General features: G+C 36.7%; 1 protein-coding gene across 9 annotated transcripts in view; it reads left to right on the forward strand.

Moving 5' to 3' along the window:
• Positions 1-348: 348 nt before the first annotated feature.
• Positions 349-18,406, forward strand: part of LOC141427549 (uncharacterized) — a 181,453-nt gene continuing 163,395 nt past the window's right edge. For all 9 annotated transcript variants that reach the window (XM_074087091.1, XM_074087095.1, XM_074087098.1 and 6 more), the window contains exon 1: positions 349-846. In XM_074087091.1, the coding sequence (XP_073943192.1) occupies positions 397-846 (450 nt within the window). In that variant the 5' untranslated portion in view covers positions 349-396. The remainder of the gene's footprint in view (positions 847-18,406) is intronic.

Consider the following 18,406-nt stretch of genomic DNA (forward strand, 5'->3'; position numbering starts at 1 on the left):
CTCGTCCACCACCCACTGTTAGAGTTATTTTGACATTATAACCGTTTTTTTTGTCATAGTCGTTTAAGAATATAACATCCGAATGTGATTAATATCGTGTCATGTGAAAACAAATTACAAGCATCACAAATTGTTGTCAAATTGAATTAAAATTGCTTGTTTGAATAGAAAAAACGTAAACAAACAGGCATTCATTGTATCACGTGGTGCGGTGCACACCTCCATGAAATGAAACGATTATGCTACAAAATGTCAAAAAAGCAAAAGTACGAAGGACTAGGGGCGGCGACCGCGGCTTGGAAGGGAAAGGGGGAGAAGGGAAGCGTGGCCGTCAGTTTCTCGCCGACCGCCGCGCCGCGAGCACGCCTGGTGATGCGACTCACGTTCTGACGCGCTATGGCCTCGTCCACGAGCGGCAACATCGTGATCGAGTGGTTGCGATCGCTCCACTTAGGCCAGTACGCGGAAAGTTTTATAGACAATGGTTATGATGACTTAGAAATATGCAAACAGGTCGGGGAGCCCGACCTGGATGCCATCGGCGTCCTAAACCCGGCTCACCGGCAGCGCTTGCTGCACTCTGTTAGAAGTTTGAGAGAAGAGGGTGCAGCAGCTGTTTACTTTACTTTGGAGGAGGCAGCCGCTGCTCGGGACTCCTGTAGATGTGAAGAGGAGTCTAGGAAGGAGCAGGCTTCGGCTGTTGTGGAGCCGGCGAAGTACGCCGACGAATACGAGGAAGGGAAAGCCGAGCTAGTGAAGATTCCTCGAATACAGTTAAAGCGTCTGCTTCGTGAGCGGCTCGCACAGGACGGCATCCGCTTGAGCCTGCAGCCGTATTCAACAACGGTCAGTGTTTTGTTAGATGCGGCAGTGCTTCTCGCGGTACACGTGCTTTGTGAAAGTGGTTCAGTACAAAATATAAGTAATCCATGTGTCGTTTAATCCTAGTGAGATGTGTATTTAAATATTGAACAAGGAGACGTGTAGAGGCACTGCCGGCGCCTTGTGCTATTTCTTTTGAATAAGTCTGTGTGTGGTACGGGCCGTCTTTGGCCGCCCCGGGCGGATCGCTTCTCGGGACGTGTTGCCATAAAGTTTGTTGCGTGCGTGATTTCCCTCGAGATGAGGAGTTTGCGCGCCTTCCTGTCGTGAGAAGATTGTAATCGCGTGCCTCCCGGCTCTAAATTGGGTTTTACGATAAATCGCACAACCTGTTTTAGCTCCTGGAGGCGTTAATTAGCAGAACGACTTGTTCTCTCACAAAATGAAGATCTCGGAACGGAATAAACTGAAATGCAAATTAGTAGTCGTTTACGTTCCACTGAAGACTTTAAAGGGTAGTTAATCAATCTGTTTTAGTTAGCTCGTCTTCAAATAAACTTTAATTTACGTGGGGTTGGATTTCACTTAGATAGGTAGGTACTTACTGATGTTGTACTTACAATATCAATTAAAATCTGTTCCTTAGCTTTTGGCTAGATTATTTCAAATACACAGTAAACATTACAAATAGGATAAAATAGGTACTTACTCATTATTTGCCTACGAAAAATCTTAATCAAAAAGTAATTTTACATTAAATTTTAGAAGTAACTACCTACTACGCATGATTTACGGAATCTATCTTTGAAGATAATTCGAGAATTAAAACTGAAAATAGAATATTTTACCTAAATTTTGAATTTCGAATTGAAATTACACAAAAATGAAAAATTGATCGGTAAAACTAATCTAAATCCAAATACCACCCCCATGTCAAGGTGCTCAAAATGCAACTCGTAAGTAGGTATGTCTTTGTTTCAATAAAAAGATAAAGTTACTTAAATGACACGCAAACGGTTAACTCGCAACAAAATGGAGTATAAATTTCAAACATTTACTTTAATGCCATTGTTACTAAAAGGGCGTGAAATATCAGACAGGTGTGAATTGGAACTCAAATATTTACAATATTCAGAAGCACCCCTAAAAACGACACGAACTGGAACTAGCAAATAAAACCAATTTGGATAAAGCACAAAAATTTAATTATGATATCAAGAAGAAGTTATCAAAGTACCTTCTAATATACGTAATCAAGCAGTTAACGTATAATATCAAGAAAGCAGTCAGTTCGTATCACATGGGCGGAAGCGCTGAGTTGATATTTTAATTGAGGTGTTATTAATTATTCGGCTGGGTAGTGATTAAGAGGGCGGAATATTAACGTCGAGGGCACGCCCTTATGCGTCGTTTAAATCGAACCCAACATTTGTAAGCATCGCATGTGTGAAGTTATGAAACTGACTCATTTGGCTTATCGCACGCTTGTCTTATCGTTAATAGTTCACCAAAAGGTATTTCATAAAATTTTCCTTCATTTTTACCTAGAGGTAATTCCAGTAATGGAGTAGAAATTGCAACATTTTACTAGCTGTTTGGTTCGAGGAACAGTTCTCGTTAGCCTGAGCTAGCCTGCATTTTCAATACTCAAACCTAACCTTCCTCGAATTCACCGCTTTTTACTGCTCACAAGGCTTCTTTGTTTCGAACCTCGTACACAATGCGCCATTTCTAATAATGTCGCTAACAAGCGGTTTGGAAATGTTGCCCACAATGGACAACACACTGCAACCTATAACCAACCAACCTATAAGGAAAACATCAGTTAGAAAAAATTGATACTTAATGTTTCGCCGACAAACAATTAGCAGATTTGTATTGCTAAACGTTTTTTTAGTTTGAATATATATATATATATAATAGAGGGGACAAACGAGCATCAAACCCAAATTTCAAACTCAGATATGTCCACTCTACCTTCTAAGGGGAGTATCTACTTTACTTGCCTTTTCTTTTGATACCTCAATCTTAAAATTCTTAGAATTGGACTTATATGAGTTTGAAGTTTAGCAACACATTTATGTTTTGACTAATTAAAGATACGGGTAAGTTGCGTCATTACGCAAACCAATTGCAATTGAGATTATGACAAATGTTACTCTGGCAAACGTAACATTTGTAAAAGTTCGCAAAACGAAAATCGGTGTAGTAAAAGTCGGCAAAATGATCGGTCAGCAGTAAAAAACACTTCTAGATAGCTTAGCTGTCGCAAAAACATGTTTTACCAAATAGACATGTCAATGTTTCTTACAAAGAAAACAAAAATTCAATGAGTTAAAAAACAGATAATTAATCGTATCAATTCTCGGATTCCTGGAGCTTTACTGCATTATTCAGTATCATGTGCTCCCTTGAAAGAAACGACTCCATTCTTTTAAACGACAAAAAGCGAGCGATAAAGTCTCACGCTTCACTTCTTACCTTATAGATTTGAATTTTCAATTAAACCCATACCATTACGTATTGGTACTGTGAAGCGATGAGCCTACCGTAATTACCTGTGGGGTTTTTTTACCGGTTTTTGGTCCCCATATTGAAACCTGTTCTGTCTCGAGTGCGCCAAGAATCCACATTGAACAGACGCACGTCGGCCGGCTGGTAAAAAATGCGCCTAAGAAAGCCACTGGCATTACAAGCTCCCAACCGACCGAGTATCTCTCTCCAACAAGAAGACTCCAGTCAATATTTGCTTCGTAGAGTTTATCCACTCTTTTAATATCTGTTTATTAGGGACACATTTTGCAAGCCGTTTCGTTGAGGATTTGAATAAAAGCAAGGCTATTTAACTGATTCCATTGCAATGAATGCGGTGGCGTTGATACCATTAGCGTCCCCATTCGTATCAATTTCACCGTTATTAATGGGACGTGCTGTCGCTGTTGGAGTCTAAAGCTCACTATCAACTTGTAGCACATTGTGCCTCCCCCACGACTACCTGGGAGAATCCCTTTCATCTGTTCACAGGCCAAACAATTACCCAGTCATATTTTTTTTTGTCTACAAGCAATTTTGTAAAGCGATTACCGCCGGAACTCTGCACAAAGCAACTGATATATCGCTGGGTATCGATATCGCAGTTCCGACTAATAGGCCAATATTTATGTTTTGTTGGCCTCTATTGTGAATTCCAACATCCGTTTTTCTGACGAACACATTTGAAATGTAACAGATTCTAACATGGAAGTTGCAACATTTTATTTGAAGGTTTCATCCGCTCCAACTTATGGTTGGGGAAATATTTCATTATCTAGTTTTTATTTTAATGTTATCTGATCTAATACCTGATTTACTTGGAGCAAAGCACGATAACATAAGTTGTTATCAAAAACTAGACAGTGCAAGGACACGTTATCATTACGTGCATAATTATGAAAATATAAAAACTGATTTCAAAGGGGTCAGACTGCACGCGTTGCGTTTCAAATAGATTTTATAAAGGTATCATAAATCTAAGTTCACGGTCATGGCGACTATAAAATAGATCAATCTCTCTCACACGTCGCCGTAGCCGATCATTTGCGCGAGCCCATTATGATCCATTACTTCCTCTGTTGCTAATTTTATAGTAGGGTGTGCGGATGTAACGGCTTACACGGACATTAACGCCCGTGGATGTGGCTTTAGTTTGATTTTCGAACTATTCAAGGGACAATTCATTCCGATCCCTATTGTTGAAACAAAAAAAAAGTTAACGGCTCGGCAAATAAATTTAAGCCTGAATGACAAATCGATTGATTACCTATACTAATATTGAAAGAGACGATAAAACTGTGTTAGTTTTGTTTTTTTCTGGTGAGGATGTCGTTTTTTTCCAAAAGAAATGAACTTTGTACAATCATCGATAATTTAAACGTCGTGAGGTTTCAAATCGTGAGCCAAATCAATAATAGCTATTTAGCATTAAGTGGCAACGAACGGCGTCTTTTATGTCATGTCTACTCACACCGGCATTGATAGTCAACGGTTTAAATGCCACGCATATTTTAATGGCGGTTAAAACAACGCCGTCAGAGCTAGTTTTAATCGGTAAAAAAATGGTCCCACTATCTTTATTCAATATACTTACGACGGCAATATCACTATTAGAATTGTACTTTTTATATAATCTGTTGTGTCATTAATATAGGTGTACTAACTATTATGTTCACGTAAAATGCAGCAAACTAAGAACTAAAGTGGTTTACTAATGTTTCGGCGAATAACGTTTGGCAACCTGTTTCATTTCGCAACTTTTCATTTCCCAACTGTTTAATATTTCTGAAACTGTAAATATTTCAGGATTTTTATAAAACTAACCTAACCTAACTTAAAGGGTCCTACACGATGGCCCTGAAATAAATCCTGAAATATTTACAGTTTAAGAGTTTGCGAAATGAAAAGTTGCGAAATAAAACAAGTTGCCAAACGTTACGTTGCAAAAAGGCAGTACTCGACTAAGGTTTCTTCTGGTAGTAATACAATAAATTTAAGATCAGTGCTTGAAATAATTATGAAATATAAATTCCTATACTTACTACTAAAATTTAACTCAGGCAGCTCCCCCTTTTCCCTAAGATACCTAACCCTTTCTGTTTAAAAGATGATTAAAAACTGACCAAGTGCGAATCGGACTCGTGCACGATGGGTTCCGTACCATCATCTACCTCTATACAACATTAGACGTTAACAAACAACGGCAAAAAATCACATTTGCTGCATGAGAGCCCCCTTAAATATTTATTTTATTTTAATTTAATTATTTATTTTTAAAGTGAATACACAACTAAATATTTTGAGATTATATTTCAAGCGTCACCTGTTGCCGTTATTAATTTCGATCAAAAAACGGCAAAAAAAAAACACTTGTTTGTTTGTTTGAAAAGCTAATACGTTTGCATAGAAAAACTATAAGCTTCATAAATTTTAATGAAGAACACCATCATCGAAAGAGGTTAATCGATGTAAACGAATTGAATTGTACAAGAGGATGACCACACTTTTATCTTCTTTGTTAAGTGCGTGGGCCCCATTTAGTTGTTTACATAAACAAGATTAAAATATGAAAGCGTTCGATTCTCGAATCCTAACGCAATCAGAATCTTCATGTTACATGTGTCTGTTTGAAATACATATAAATAATAGCTTTTGTTACGAAATCATAAATTTGAAATATTACGTTGTCATTATCTTTACACTCTGTATGTTTCTCGTATTCAAAACATTTAATGTAATTTATAACGTTTCGAAAGCTTATTTGTGTTCAATAGAATGTTCATATGTATACGTAATAATGTTTGGTTTAATAAAATTTGTGTTTTCATACAAGGCATATTCTTGTTTACTCAGAAACGGAGCGCAATATTAACTTGGGCTTTTTCTACCTGTTCGGTTGCTTTGTTGTAATAAAATGTGTGCGGAGTCACGCAGTATGGACTAAGCTCCTTCTTGGCCGCTTTGCGTTTTATGGTAGGCACGCATTGTAATTTCAGTTGTGTAGTAAAAAGTAATTCCCGCACGAATAATAAATTTTATTGTTTTAGTTAGGCTTTCGCTTGTAATGGAATACGTAAGCGAGTTTGGTATTTGCTTTGTTATTATTAATAACATCTATAGAATCTAAACTGGGTTTACAAACAATGTTGAGATCATTTCTAAATGTTGCATCTTCGTGAACGGATAACATCAATATCCCCTAGTGTTTCGCAGAGGCTTCGTCAGGTGCAGCGGAGTTTGCCCGGCGTGTTTGCTTGTTTGCTCGCCACACAGCGACGGAAACCTAAAGTCGGCAAACTTCAGCAGATTTGCACTTGAGCTCGTTGGGAAGATTAGCATCCGTGATTGTAAGGTCAAGGAGCAGCTCTGAATTGGAATTTGGAAATTGGATTTCCATTTTGATATGCAAGTGGGATTGTCTGACTGATTAATGTAATACCTTTAGGTGTACAACTTTAAATATCTATCTGCTCGATATTCATGCAGTTTTAACAATGAAAATATGACGAAGTCGAAACAATGGCGGCTAATCCGTTTTCCAGTAATAAATAAAAACTTAACAATCCAATGAATCTGTAGATAAATTATTTTAAAATATTGTGAAGCATTCATATTTCTGATAGCAAACGTATTAAAGTTAAGCTTGAGTGCAGTGATTTGTCGAAAAAAGGATAACTTTATTGGGAATATTTGTTAGCTCAGCCGTTCATTCGAGAGCGCTGAAAAGTCATCAGTATTCAATATAAAGCAGACATTTTTATAATGATAATTTGATAATGCTAACGAAGTGTGGGGTGTAATCAATGTGAAATTTGGTTAACCTTTGAATAATATTAAAATAACTGCCTATCTGGTTGTTCTTATTGTGTAGAATACTTACGTTTCACATGATACACTTCCTTTTGATTACCTAACGGGTGGTGGTACCTTTACATGTACAAGCCAAGCCACGCCAAGCACAAATTACAGAGCATAAACAGCAGCAGTGTTATCGCTCCCGGACAAGCCTGCATACATAATGTGTGTACTAATGGCCACTGGATTTACTAACCGATGTGTAGGTGTTGACCGTTCCCGCTAGGCCTTAAAGCACCTTCTGTTTATTAGTTTATCGATAGCGTAGGCAGCGTCATCATGTTCTTGAGCTGAAATTGACAAGCGGTTGAAATAACAACGAATCTTTGCGTCAATATTTGGTGTCAAGTCTATGTTGACGTGATGACAAATGACGGATGAGTGCGTTGGTTCACAGTCCTTCTGGTGTCAACTTCTCACGAAAGTTTATGAGTTTGATGAATTTTATGTGCTTTAAACACTGGTGCTCAAATGATTGAAAATTTGATTGTCATTAGAAGCACTTGGAATAGGTTATCAAAATCGTTTGACTAAATACATATATCTCGCCTCTCCTTGTTTATTTTTTTGACGTAACATAACAAGAGTATAAATACGTAATTATAGACTATATTCAATACTCTGTAGCAACTGATAAATCTCCACCAGCAACCACCTAACTTACTGTGAGCATGATGTTTATTGTAGATATTTTTATCAATTTATCTTAAGCAGTTTCACCGATTTTATCAATTTGATGACTCAAAAAGATCTGTGGATACCTTTACCGAATTCGCATCAATTGGCGATTATCTCTTAAACGTAAACAAATTTGCTTGCCAAAGTCCAATAGCTTTCATGTACTTACTTTGTGAAGGTTTTATTTATAAAAGCTTTTAATGAAATATTAATAATATTAGAAGCTTTCTAAGCAAGACTTTCAGAAGCGCATTAATTTTGTCTTTTTGGTAACTTATCTAGGCGACACCAACACACGTCTGAAAAAAATAAGGTTGAGACAGTAGTTCCAGGCTAAGAATTAGCTCTCTCAAACCTAGACTAAAAAATGTAGTTGTGTTAAATACATGTGAAGTTAAGTATAGATATAATTTAATAATATTTTAATTCTGTTTAAAAATATATCACTCTCGTTGGGTTTCTGGCCGGATTGTTCTCAACAGAGGTTTTTACGAACTAGTGGTGTATTTTTATGACATTCACAAGTCCTTGTTATAGCCTAAAGAAACTTGATTTTGACTTGACTAGATTCAATTAGCGTAGAAAGCTGCCGGTGTGTACATAAAAATATCTTTTTTTAATTGCAGGAAGGTAATTATTTTGTTGAATCTGTATTTATTATAACTGTTTATGGGCATTAGTCTAAGTATATTGAAGTGTTTAGCATGTTTAATATGTTGTGGAGCTCTAATGGCGCGCTCTCAGTTGGACCACACGTACAGAGTGAACAAATATGCGGTGAGGCTCTTGAAGTCAATATTGTACAGTCAATTTGTAATTTCTATTGTATTATACTTAGCTTGTGAATATTCTGTTAATTGGGATGCACCAAAAAAAATAACCTACAGTTTTTATCTTATTTTTGGAAAGAATAGGATATTTTAAGATACCATTTTCATTGATTTTGAATTTGGATGAGTATTTATTTTTTTATAATTTTTTTTACGAAATACGCTGGATGACGTGACAGTGAGACAGCCACATTCCATTGGCTGGAAAAATTCAGGTCGTACATATCATAATCTGTGGCATTACAATTTGACAATAATTCAAGCATTGTTTAGGGTCCTAAATGAACCATGACAAATAGTTTTATTTTATTTCTCTTCTTTTAGCTTCGATTATTCCTTTGTTTATTTAATGGTGTGATAGTAAATAGATATCTTTTTAAAAATCTGATATTAAAATTCTTTTGTATTTACTTGTAACATAGTAATTTAATAATTCGAAGTATAGTAATAGGACAAGTACAAATAACGGGTTAAATTCGAGTGTAATATCATATCAGCAATCAAATGAGAACCCTAGCATTATTATAGTCAGTTAAAGTCAGTGAGGCAATATTGGTACGTAACGCTCAGAATCAGATAAATTACCAGCAATGCTTCAAGTGAGAATGTGCTTTTAGACAAGCCTAAAACGTAAATTTTCTAAAACACAGTAGATACCTAAGAACATAGAAAAGAAACCGAGAAAAAGAGACCAGCACTGGGAATCGAACCCAGGTCCTCAGCAATCCGTGCTGCGTGCTATAACCCCTACACCATTGCTGGTCAGGAATCTAGACACGATTTTTCCTATGCATACATATCTCTCCCAATCCGCACTGGGCCCGCGTGGGAACTATGGCCCAAGCCCTCTTGTTCTGAGAGGAGGCCTGTGCTCAGCAGTGGGATGTATATAGGCTGGGATGAATACATATCTCTTATTTCTACTATACTACTTAAGCAGCAGCAGATTCCCAGTGCTGGTCCCTTTTTCTGGTTTTTCTGTGCATCCATGTCTCGGTTTGTATGTTCGATATGGTTTCACGGGATACCCGTAAAAGTAACAAATTTGGAGTTGAAATAAAAAATACAAAAAGACTCCAAAAAACTAATGACCTGAGGTTTTGTATACGGTAGGGTATTTTTGCAACTGGGAGGAAATTCGAACTATCTTTAAAATAAAACGAAGTTACTAAGTATAGTTTGCATAGCCCCATAATTGCACACAGTTGCAATAGCCCTCTTTGACATTCAGTGAAATTATGCACAAAAAACTTTATTTAATTACACAGATTTTCAACTTCTTTGAGTACTAATAAATATTGTACATATATTTCACAAACTAAGCAAAAAAAATTTTAAAGTTTGACCAAATCCCACTAATATTATAAATGCGAAAGTTTGTAAGTCTGTTTGTTTGTTTGTTTGTTACTTCATCCTGAATACTCCATTCCATTAAACCGATTTAGATGAAATTCGGTATACAGATAGTTAAATAGAGTCCCAAAGAAGGACATAGGACAGTTTTTATCCTTGGAAATTGGATAGTTCCTGCGGGATAGCGATAAATGAATTCTGTGTGGACGGAGTCGCGGGTAACGGCAATATTATTTATAAATAGTCCGTTACGGAAAACTTTTTTAAAAATTCGGTCCGTGGAGCAGCGCAAATTGCTTGCTACGGAACGGACATGGCGGAAATTTTTCATTCGCACATGGTCCACACCTCGTGTTAGTTTAAAATTTTAGCTGCAGTGCTCAAACATTTTGCTCACACATAGTTTTAAATTTTAGTGCCGTTTAAACAAGCTACGGATATGCCAATTATGCGGCGTTTACTTTAATTCATCGAATAGGCTATCCGTGCAAATTTGAACCAGGAATAACTCTACTTATGTGCTAACATGGGCGCTTTTGCTGCAGCACACCAATTACTTAAATAAAAAAATATATGTTAAATTAGTAAAAATCTGGCAAACTGCCTGTATGTAGCTTTGTTTTCTGTACCTACTGCTTACTATGTTAGGGTATTTCTACGAGCGTTTCAACCGCTATCAGTTTCCTGTCGCTTATACTGAAGAAATGAGTTAGGTAGACCGGAAGGATTTTATAAAACGACTAGCTTTTGCCCGCGGCTTCGTCCGCGTGGAATTCGGTTTTCGCGCGCTGTTTACTCGGGAACTGTGCATTTTTTCGGGATAAAAAGTAGCCTATGTCACTCTCTGGCCCATAAACTATCTCTATGCCAAAAATCACGTCAATTCTTCGCTCCGTTTCAACGTGAAAAACCGACAAACATACAAACACACTTTCACATTTATAATATTAGTATGGATATGGTGTGCATGCGGTACAATTATAATTCATTAAAATTTCTTGCTAACGGTTTCTCGTTTATATTTTATTGTAAAGTAAAAAGATAGAGTGATTATTAAATCGCCATTCACATGACTATACTTACTGTCGCAAACAACCAAATCTAGTTACAGGAAAAAGTAACTTTGTACCAGGACGGACGAAACAGGTACAGTAACAATCAAGTCCAGCTTAACCTCTGTTTCGCCATGAGATGCGATGATGGAAATCCTGATTTCCCAGCGTATTTCTTTATCGCGATAATAACAGGGTCTGAATGTTGGTAATTTCTTTGTTTACTCCATTATACAGCCCACCCAGTGAGTAAATTACAACGTACGCAAAGAGTTAATTGTATGCAAGAGTAAATTGTAGATTTGCGCACTTGGTGGGTAAATAAACAAAATAAAATACGGACAGTTGCAGAACGGGTAAAACTGTGGTAGCGCAGTAAGGATGAAATCTCTTTTAAATTCCCCAAACTATGTATATATACATAGAATTGTTTTCTGAGCGTTGATATAAATGTATAAATCATTTTTAGAATACAGTACTGGCAATTTACGTATTTGGATCAGTATCCTCAACGTGTTAAGGGCGAATTACGTTTACGTTCATAATGAGGGGCAATCGAAAGTCATTATATTCATATTAACTCTTGATCGGTCCCAACCCAACCACTGAACTGGATCAAATTTAATGGTTACTAAAATCGGTAAATAATAATACCCTGCCGGAACATTGGGCCAGACATGTTTTTACCCTAAAAATTATGTTGAAATTCATGCATTAAATGAGCTCTTTATGTTTTGGAAAACGATGACTTAAATTTGTATTGATAAAAAAAGAAATAATTCAATGTAAGTATTAAATAGTAATTTGTTGTTAATCTCACAACAGACAGACCTAGTCTTTGGTAAGTTAGTCCTTTTAGAATGAAACACATTAACATTAATGAAACTTAATCTTTTCATATCCAAACAGTCATTTGCTATAATGAGCGAATAGCCAAGCGGTTTTGTTGAAATTTACGGCGTTTTATTGCATTGTCTCCTATTGACGCCAACATAAAGATACGGTGTCCACACCAGACAGTTTAAGTTTAAGTCTACCAACAGCCCACCTTACCTCCAGAGGTCAGACTTCTCAAGTCTCATGTTATTGCCGTGAATGGAACGATAAACCGGCCAAGTTTAACAGCCAGCGTGGGTAGCCGCATACAGACATCTTTTTATGTTTGTATCCATCAAGAAAGGCGCCTCGGCCCCACCGACCCAGCGGGATTCTAACTCTACCCATGATTATCCGAATTTATTATACACCTGTAAATTGTGAACTTTTTTCTCATCTTTTGTTACAATTTGTTTATCGATGTTTCATCCAATTAGTCCACTATTTGGATGATGATAATTGAAACTTTCGCCCTTAATTATGGAAGCACTGAAGCACTTTGCGGTGGCTAATTACGGAAATTGATTGCCTGGTTTAAACGTATTGCGCTGGAGCAAATAAACTGCGATACGCGGCAGTTTGACTTGAAGTTTTAAAATTACATATGAAACGTAGATCAGAAAAGTGAAACAATTATTACATCAAAAATCAGAGACTGCAGTTTTATGATAACTTCGAGTAATCATAGGATTGCACACTAGAGTTTTCGTTTTTCATGTTTTACTTTTTTCGTTGTTTGACTTAATTGTTTTGTTTCTTGTAATAAGAATAGATGGTCAAAGATAGAATAAACTTTGGTGTTCTAATATTTTCTAGATTGTATACAAAAACAAGCACTTTAAATGAGCGCCCGATGTGCTCCAGTCGATCGGAGAATCCCAAATGGCACCCGAATCGAAACTTTCGCTTAGTTTGCCTGAAATTGATTAGGGCGAAAATGGAATAAAGATTCCCCCACTCGAAGCTAACTTTTCACTAAGTTAAATTCGTTGCCTTCAATTTATTTAATGAATTGAAAGTCGAAAATATTTTTTGTCCTCACACTTAGAGTGCAAAAAGTTAGTAAATAGCTTTCTTGGAAAATTATTGCTTATAGAGTTATTGAGCCGGAATATAGGAGAAAAAACTGTTTTTTTATGTCTATACGCGATTCAATAATAAAGTCTGTTTTGCAATGTTATCTACGTGACTCATTGGCCTGGATTCTTGAGAGTGACGCGACCAATAAACGGGATGAGTCAGGAGACGGGAGAAAATATCAGCTTTTTACTGCCTACTCCCAGAGGCTGCGACAGTAACGGGAACAATGCATTCCTACGTTACGTTCGGTCAACAAAAAGGCCCAACGAGAATAAACGTTTTTGTCGACAAGCCCCGCTAAATTAAACAGGGTAGCCGATTTTGTTATTTTTCGCCAGTTTTTTGTTTTAGCGCCGAACAAAATCCCGGTCGGTTAAAACACTGTCATGCGTAAAATTATCTTAACAATGCGCCTCCAGCTAGAATGTTTTCCTTATTGTGAGCACAGAATGAAGAAGCGCAGGCGCGAAAAATTACAATTTTTTTGTAAGAGTGGGTGGCTGGTTACGTACGCCCTTGTAGGTAATATTATTTTTCTAAAAATTTCCGCAACTTTAATTTTTTTTCGGACCGAGCCATACCACAGGGATAAAATTTTTCTTTTACAAGCTTTTATTTATTTTCACTTATGTATGTTTGTTTGTTGTTTGTATGTTGTCATGTATGTTTGTATCAATGTAGGTACAAGAATCTGCTTCTCCAAGTTCTGTTCTTTGTTGATTGATGTAGCAATCGCTGGCAGTCGTTTGGTTTTTCGAATAAATTGTGCCTTTTCATTCACATTGATTCCTCTATGACCAGATATTATTTTTAAACAAACGCATAATACTTACGTAGCAATAAACTTTCTAGTTATTCCATTAGTTCACTGAAAATCTAATGAACAAGTAAGAAATGCTTTACGCGTCGCATGTTGGTAATCGCGCCTGGTTGACTAAATATTTTGTCGCGTGCACCATAAAACAACTTCACTTGGCAAACTGAAATAAGTACAATCGATTTCCAGTTATAGAAACTGGGGAACAATTCAACACAAACGCTTGCAGTTCCTTGAATTTTTACTAGATTTTTATCTCACTTGCTTCCTTTTTTTATTTTATTAACTCAAACCAAGTAGAGCAATGAAAAAAATATTTTAAAATACTTAGGTATTTACATAAACATTTATATTGAACATTCAAAACTCAAGAACAAATATGTATTGTTTTTTTATATAAATAATATCAGCTCTGATCATTGATCGGACCCGGGACCTCAAGCTTCGTAGTCAGATTCAAAAATCTTGATGGAATTAGGACCCCAAAGAACCTTAATCGGAATTGAATAGCCTAAATTGAATAAAGATATTTTGACTTTGACTTTGTGAACACCAAAATAGTACTAAAACAAAGCTGCTGAATGTCTAATCACCTATAACTTAAACATTAAATATGTATTACGTACTAAAACATATTTTTTGTTTCATTACAAGAAAATTGCATAAACACGAGTACCTACCAGCTATGACTACTCGCTTCTTATTAGCAATTTAAACGGGTTTTATTGCAACGTCACTTAAACCACCATTAGCGTCGCGTAGCAATTTTACTATCCGATCTAATAGGATGAAGCGCCAAGCGGGATTGCCTTACCGCAATATTCGTTTAGAAATCCCACTTATTCTAAGTACGCTTAAACCATTAGCCATACAAACATTGGCTCGTCAATGCTCTCAATTACCGGGATTCTGGTACGATGGCGGATAACTGGGCCTTTAGTTGACCCTCGAGACTATAATGGGTTTTTATGTGAGCGCGCGCGCGACGTTTTGTGTAAAAATTGCAAACGGCCGTTGTGAGATTTCAGAGATTGCAGAAAATGTTTTTTTTTTTTTATTATCAATAAGCGTATCGTTCCCCTTTAGGTAACCATTATTTAGTATAGTTTTACTAACATAAAATTAGTAAATCTAAAACCCGGATCCCCGGATCATAGCCATAAAGCTCGGAATCTAAAGATCGAATGATTCCATGTTTACTGTATAACCATTTCACAGAAATATCTTACATACTAACGCCAAACGTCTTACCGCGCCTTCTTAATACGAGGTGACATTTTACAGTTATAATGACTCTCACTTCCTTTTTCACTGTAACACTATTGAATGTATCCTTTGACTAAAAACAAAACGCGTGAACTTCGAATATTTGACAAATAAATTAATAAATGAAAAAACGTACAGGTAAAAGAAGAATAGATTCGGAAGAGAGACAGCTAATGTACAGCTTTCATTACAGTAAATGAAAAAATATCATCAAATAAACGTCATCAAAATCCAAACAATTTACAGAAGGTGAAAGACTAACCCCTTACATGATCTCAGCGTGTTACATTAACGTAAATGATACGATTAATTTCATATCGTCAGCGGTCACGCGACGAAAATGGCATCGTGTGTTTTCGTGTTGCGGGTTCGGCTAGCATTCCTCGGTCCGTATGATCGTCTAGGGACGAACAATCTATCCGTGGCACACTTAATTGTTTGCGGACATGATTTTATCGGAAAATTACACCGGCCCGGATCTTGTTGTTTGAACGGTAAATAGACCTCTAGATAATTTATACGGATCTCATATACGTTTGTTTGGCTAAGCTGGATGTAATTGAGCGTCGGTTATAACGTAACGGTTATTTTTTGGTTATATTATCAAGTGGTTTTCGTGGATTTACTTTATTGCGTTAGCATCTTTATTAAAGTGTTACAAATACAAATACGGTTATTTGTCAAACATTAGGTGAAAACAGGTGGATATAAATGTCAGTTAATTTTCAGTAACACTATGTTATAATTACAATTCTTAGTGGACTGTCTGTGTAAAGGACCTATTCTTGGCTCGAGCCAAGTAAAAGTTATTACCTTATCATCAATATCATTATTGTCTGTACGAGAATATTGACTGGTAGACATAGACCTTCCCATTGACTTTTATAACGGTTGGTATTGAGCCTCTCACAGCCAACTGCATCCAGCGATATTTATCGAAAAATCAGCCATCTCGTTAAACCAGGGACCGTACCATCATCAATTCCGGCCTCTCTACTAGTCTTTCTGCTGGGCGCAAGCCTCCTTATAGATTAAGAGGACTGGAGCTGCAGTTCCCACTCGGCCCAGTGCGGGTTGGGAACTTCACACATGTTATTAATGAGGGTTTCTCAACAGGCGAAATATCACCAGATGGCGTTAGTATCATCAGATCCATTTGACGTAACATTCTTGCTTGCGATTGGCTCATTTAGCCAATCACAAACGTGACGCATAATTATGCCAAACGGAACTCACGATACTAGAGCGCTAACTCTAGTCTGTCTTAGGGACCCTCATTAATAATAATAACCTTGACTTGGCTCACGAGGTGATTGCTATGTGGAATGTTGACGATCATTGTCCCGATAGTCGTTTCGGCAAACGGTCTAATAGCGAAGAGTCTCGACTAACATCTCAAGAGACTCTCGCTAGATGGCTGGATCAAGGGCCAGACACAGAAGGCGGTACTTCTGGACACGGCACGCATCGTCCGGAGGTTCCTCACTCTGCGGCCCTGACCACCGGTAGCTTGGGCCCTACCCCGTTACCGGCGGCCAACTAGGTTAGGTTTTTATAATATTTTTATTTTGTATGTACTTTTCTGTATTTTACTTTTTAGAGCTATTATAAAAACCTAAACCTAAGAATGAAAGAAAAATAAAGAACATAATGATAATAATAAAAAATATTAATAGGGATGTTGACACCATTAAAAAAATAATTCGAAGACACGACTCCAGTAACGCTTTATTTTAGCCCTGAAAACCAGATAAATTTTCGATTAACTGCAAAATTAGATTTTTTGTTGCTTAAAAACAAATAAATAGTTAGTTGATTGAGTGTGCGAACAAGTGACGTCATAAGTTGCTATTTCCATTCAAACTCTGGGAGAATTGTGTTTTGACAGTTCATAAAAAGTACGTCAATTGATTAGTGGTGTGAGCATCCCTATTGTACATCAGTGAGTTACATGGAGAAATACATCATTCAATAGTACAAACAGGTCTATATAAAGTGGTCGAAGCTTTCGTCCCCTAAACTAGGGGTGAACCTAGTATTATTACAAACCCTCTTCGAAATTACTGAAATCCAATTCAAATTCTACATATACTACCTAATGTACGCAATTCAACACACACAAGTTCAGAAGTGATATCTGCGTTTGGACTAGGTATCAGTTGTTAAAACTTCGCCATAAATAACACAAAGCGAGCGTTCAGGCGCGTAGCGCTTAATGAGTTGCCTGCACGCGTCGTGGGTCACTTTAATGACATAATTAAAAATCCTCAGTCCAAGGTAAAGTTTCCCGTGGGATTTAGGGATTATCCTTACAGTAAACCGGACAAGTCGCCCTGGCTTGCTGATCTCTTAAGCCAGTAATGAGATGGGGTAAGCGTTGAACTTTTGTGGCGGGTTGTACGACTTTCGATATGTAATTTATTTGCCTATTATTCAATAAAAAAACTAATGCATTCAAGTGTAATATATATACTTGTACAACACTTCAAAAATATGTACTACAGACTCTTGTTTCAACATATTATGGCCGTGATAACCTATTTTTGACTGGTTCGAAAACATAAATATTTTACACTTGACTTTACGATTCACTTGTCTTATACTCATAGACAAAGAAAACATTTTGTATGTTATATGTTTTTCTTTTATATGATATAGAAAACAAATAGTTTAGCTTCGTTTAAGGTTTAGATGCTTATTTAATGGCGTTATCTATCACTTTTTTTAATCTCAATAATCATTATTCCTTACTTCTGTCCATTGTAAAGGTTGCCCGGAAGAGATCGCTCTGAAGCGATAAGGCCGCCTATTGCTTACCTTAGAAAATCTCTATGCATATACCTGTGTTTTCTGTACTGCTTACTGTGTTGGTGTGCAATAAAGAGTTATTGTATTGTATTGTAGTGTATGTAGCTAAGCTACAGATAGTTACATAAACCCTCATTCATAGCTTCATCAGGTCTCTGCAATAAACCCATGCAGGTTAAAATATCAGAACATCACTCAAGTAATTGACCACTAGTCTTGCTAAATTTTAATTGTAAAATATCAAATTTTAATCGTCTTCATATTAAAAGAGACTTCAACTAACAAATTTTATGAATCAAAACTAAGATATTAAGAAAAAAGGACCACCAAATTAACTAACAAATTAAATTGATTTTTACCATCAACACCTTTCTACCCTGTAACCAGCCAGACGTAACCTAACCCGCTATCTCTCACGAATCGGGCGCCAACCGAAC

The sequence above is a fragment of the Choristoneura fumiferana genome, chromosome 4 (assembly GCF_025370935.1).
Source record: "Choristoneura fumiferana chromosome 4, NRCan_CFum_1, whole genome shotgun sequence".
NCBI classification, from domain to species: domain Eukaryota; kingdom Metazoa; phylum Arthropoda; class Insecta; order Lepidoptera; family Tortricidae; genus Choristoneura; species Choristoneura fumiferana.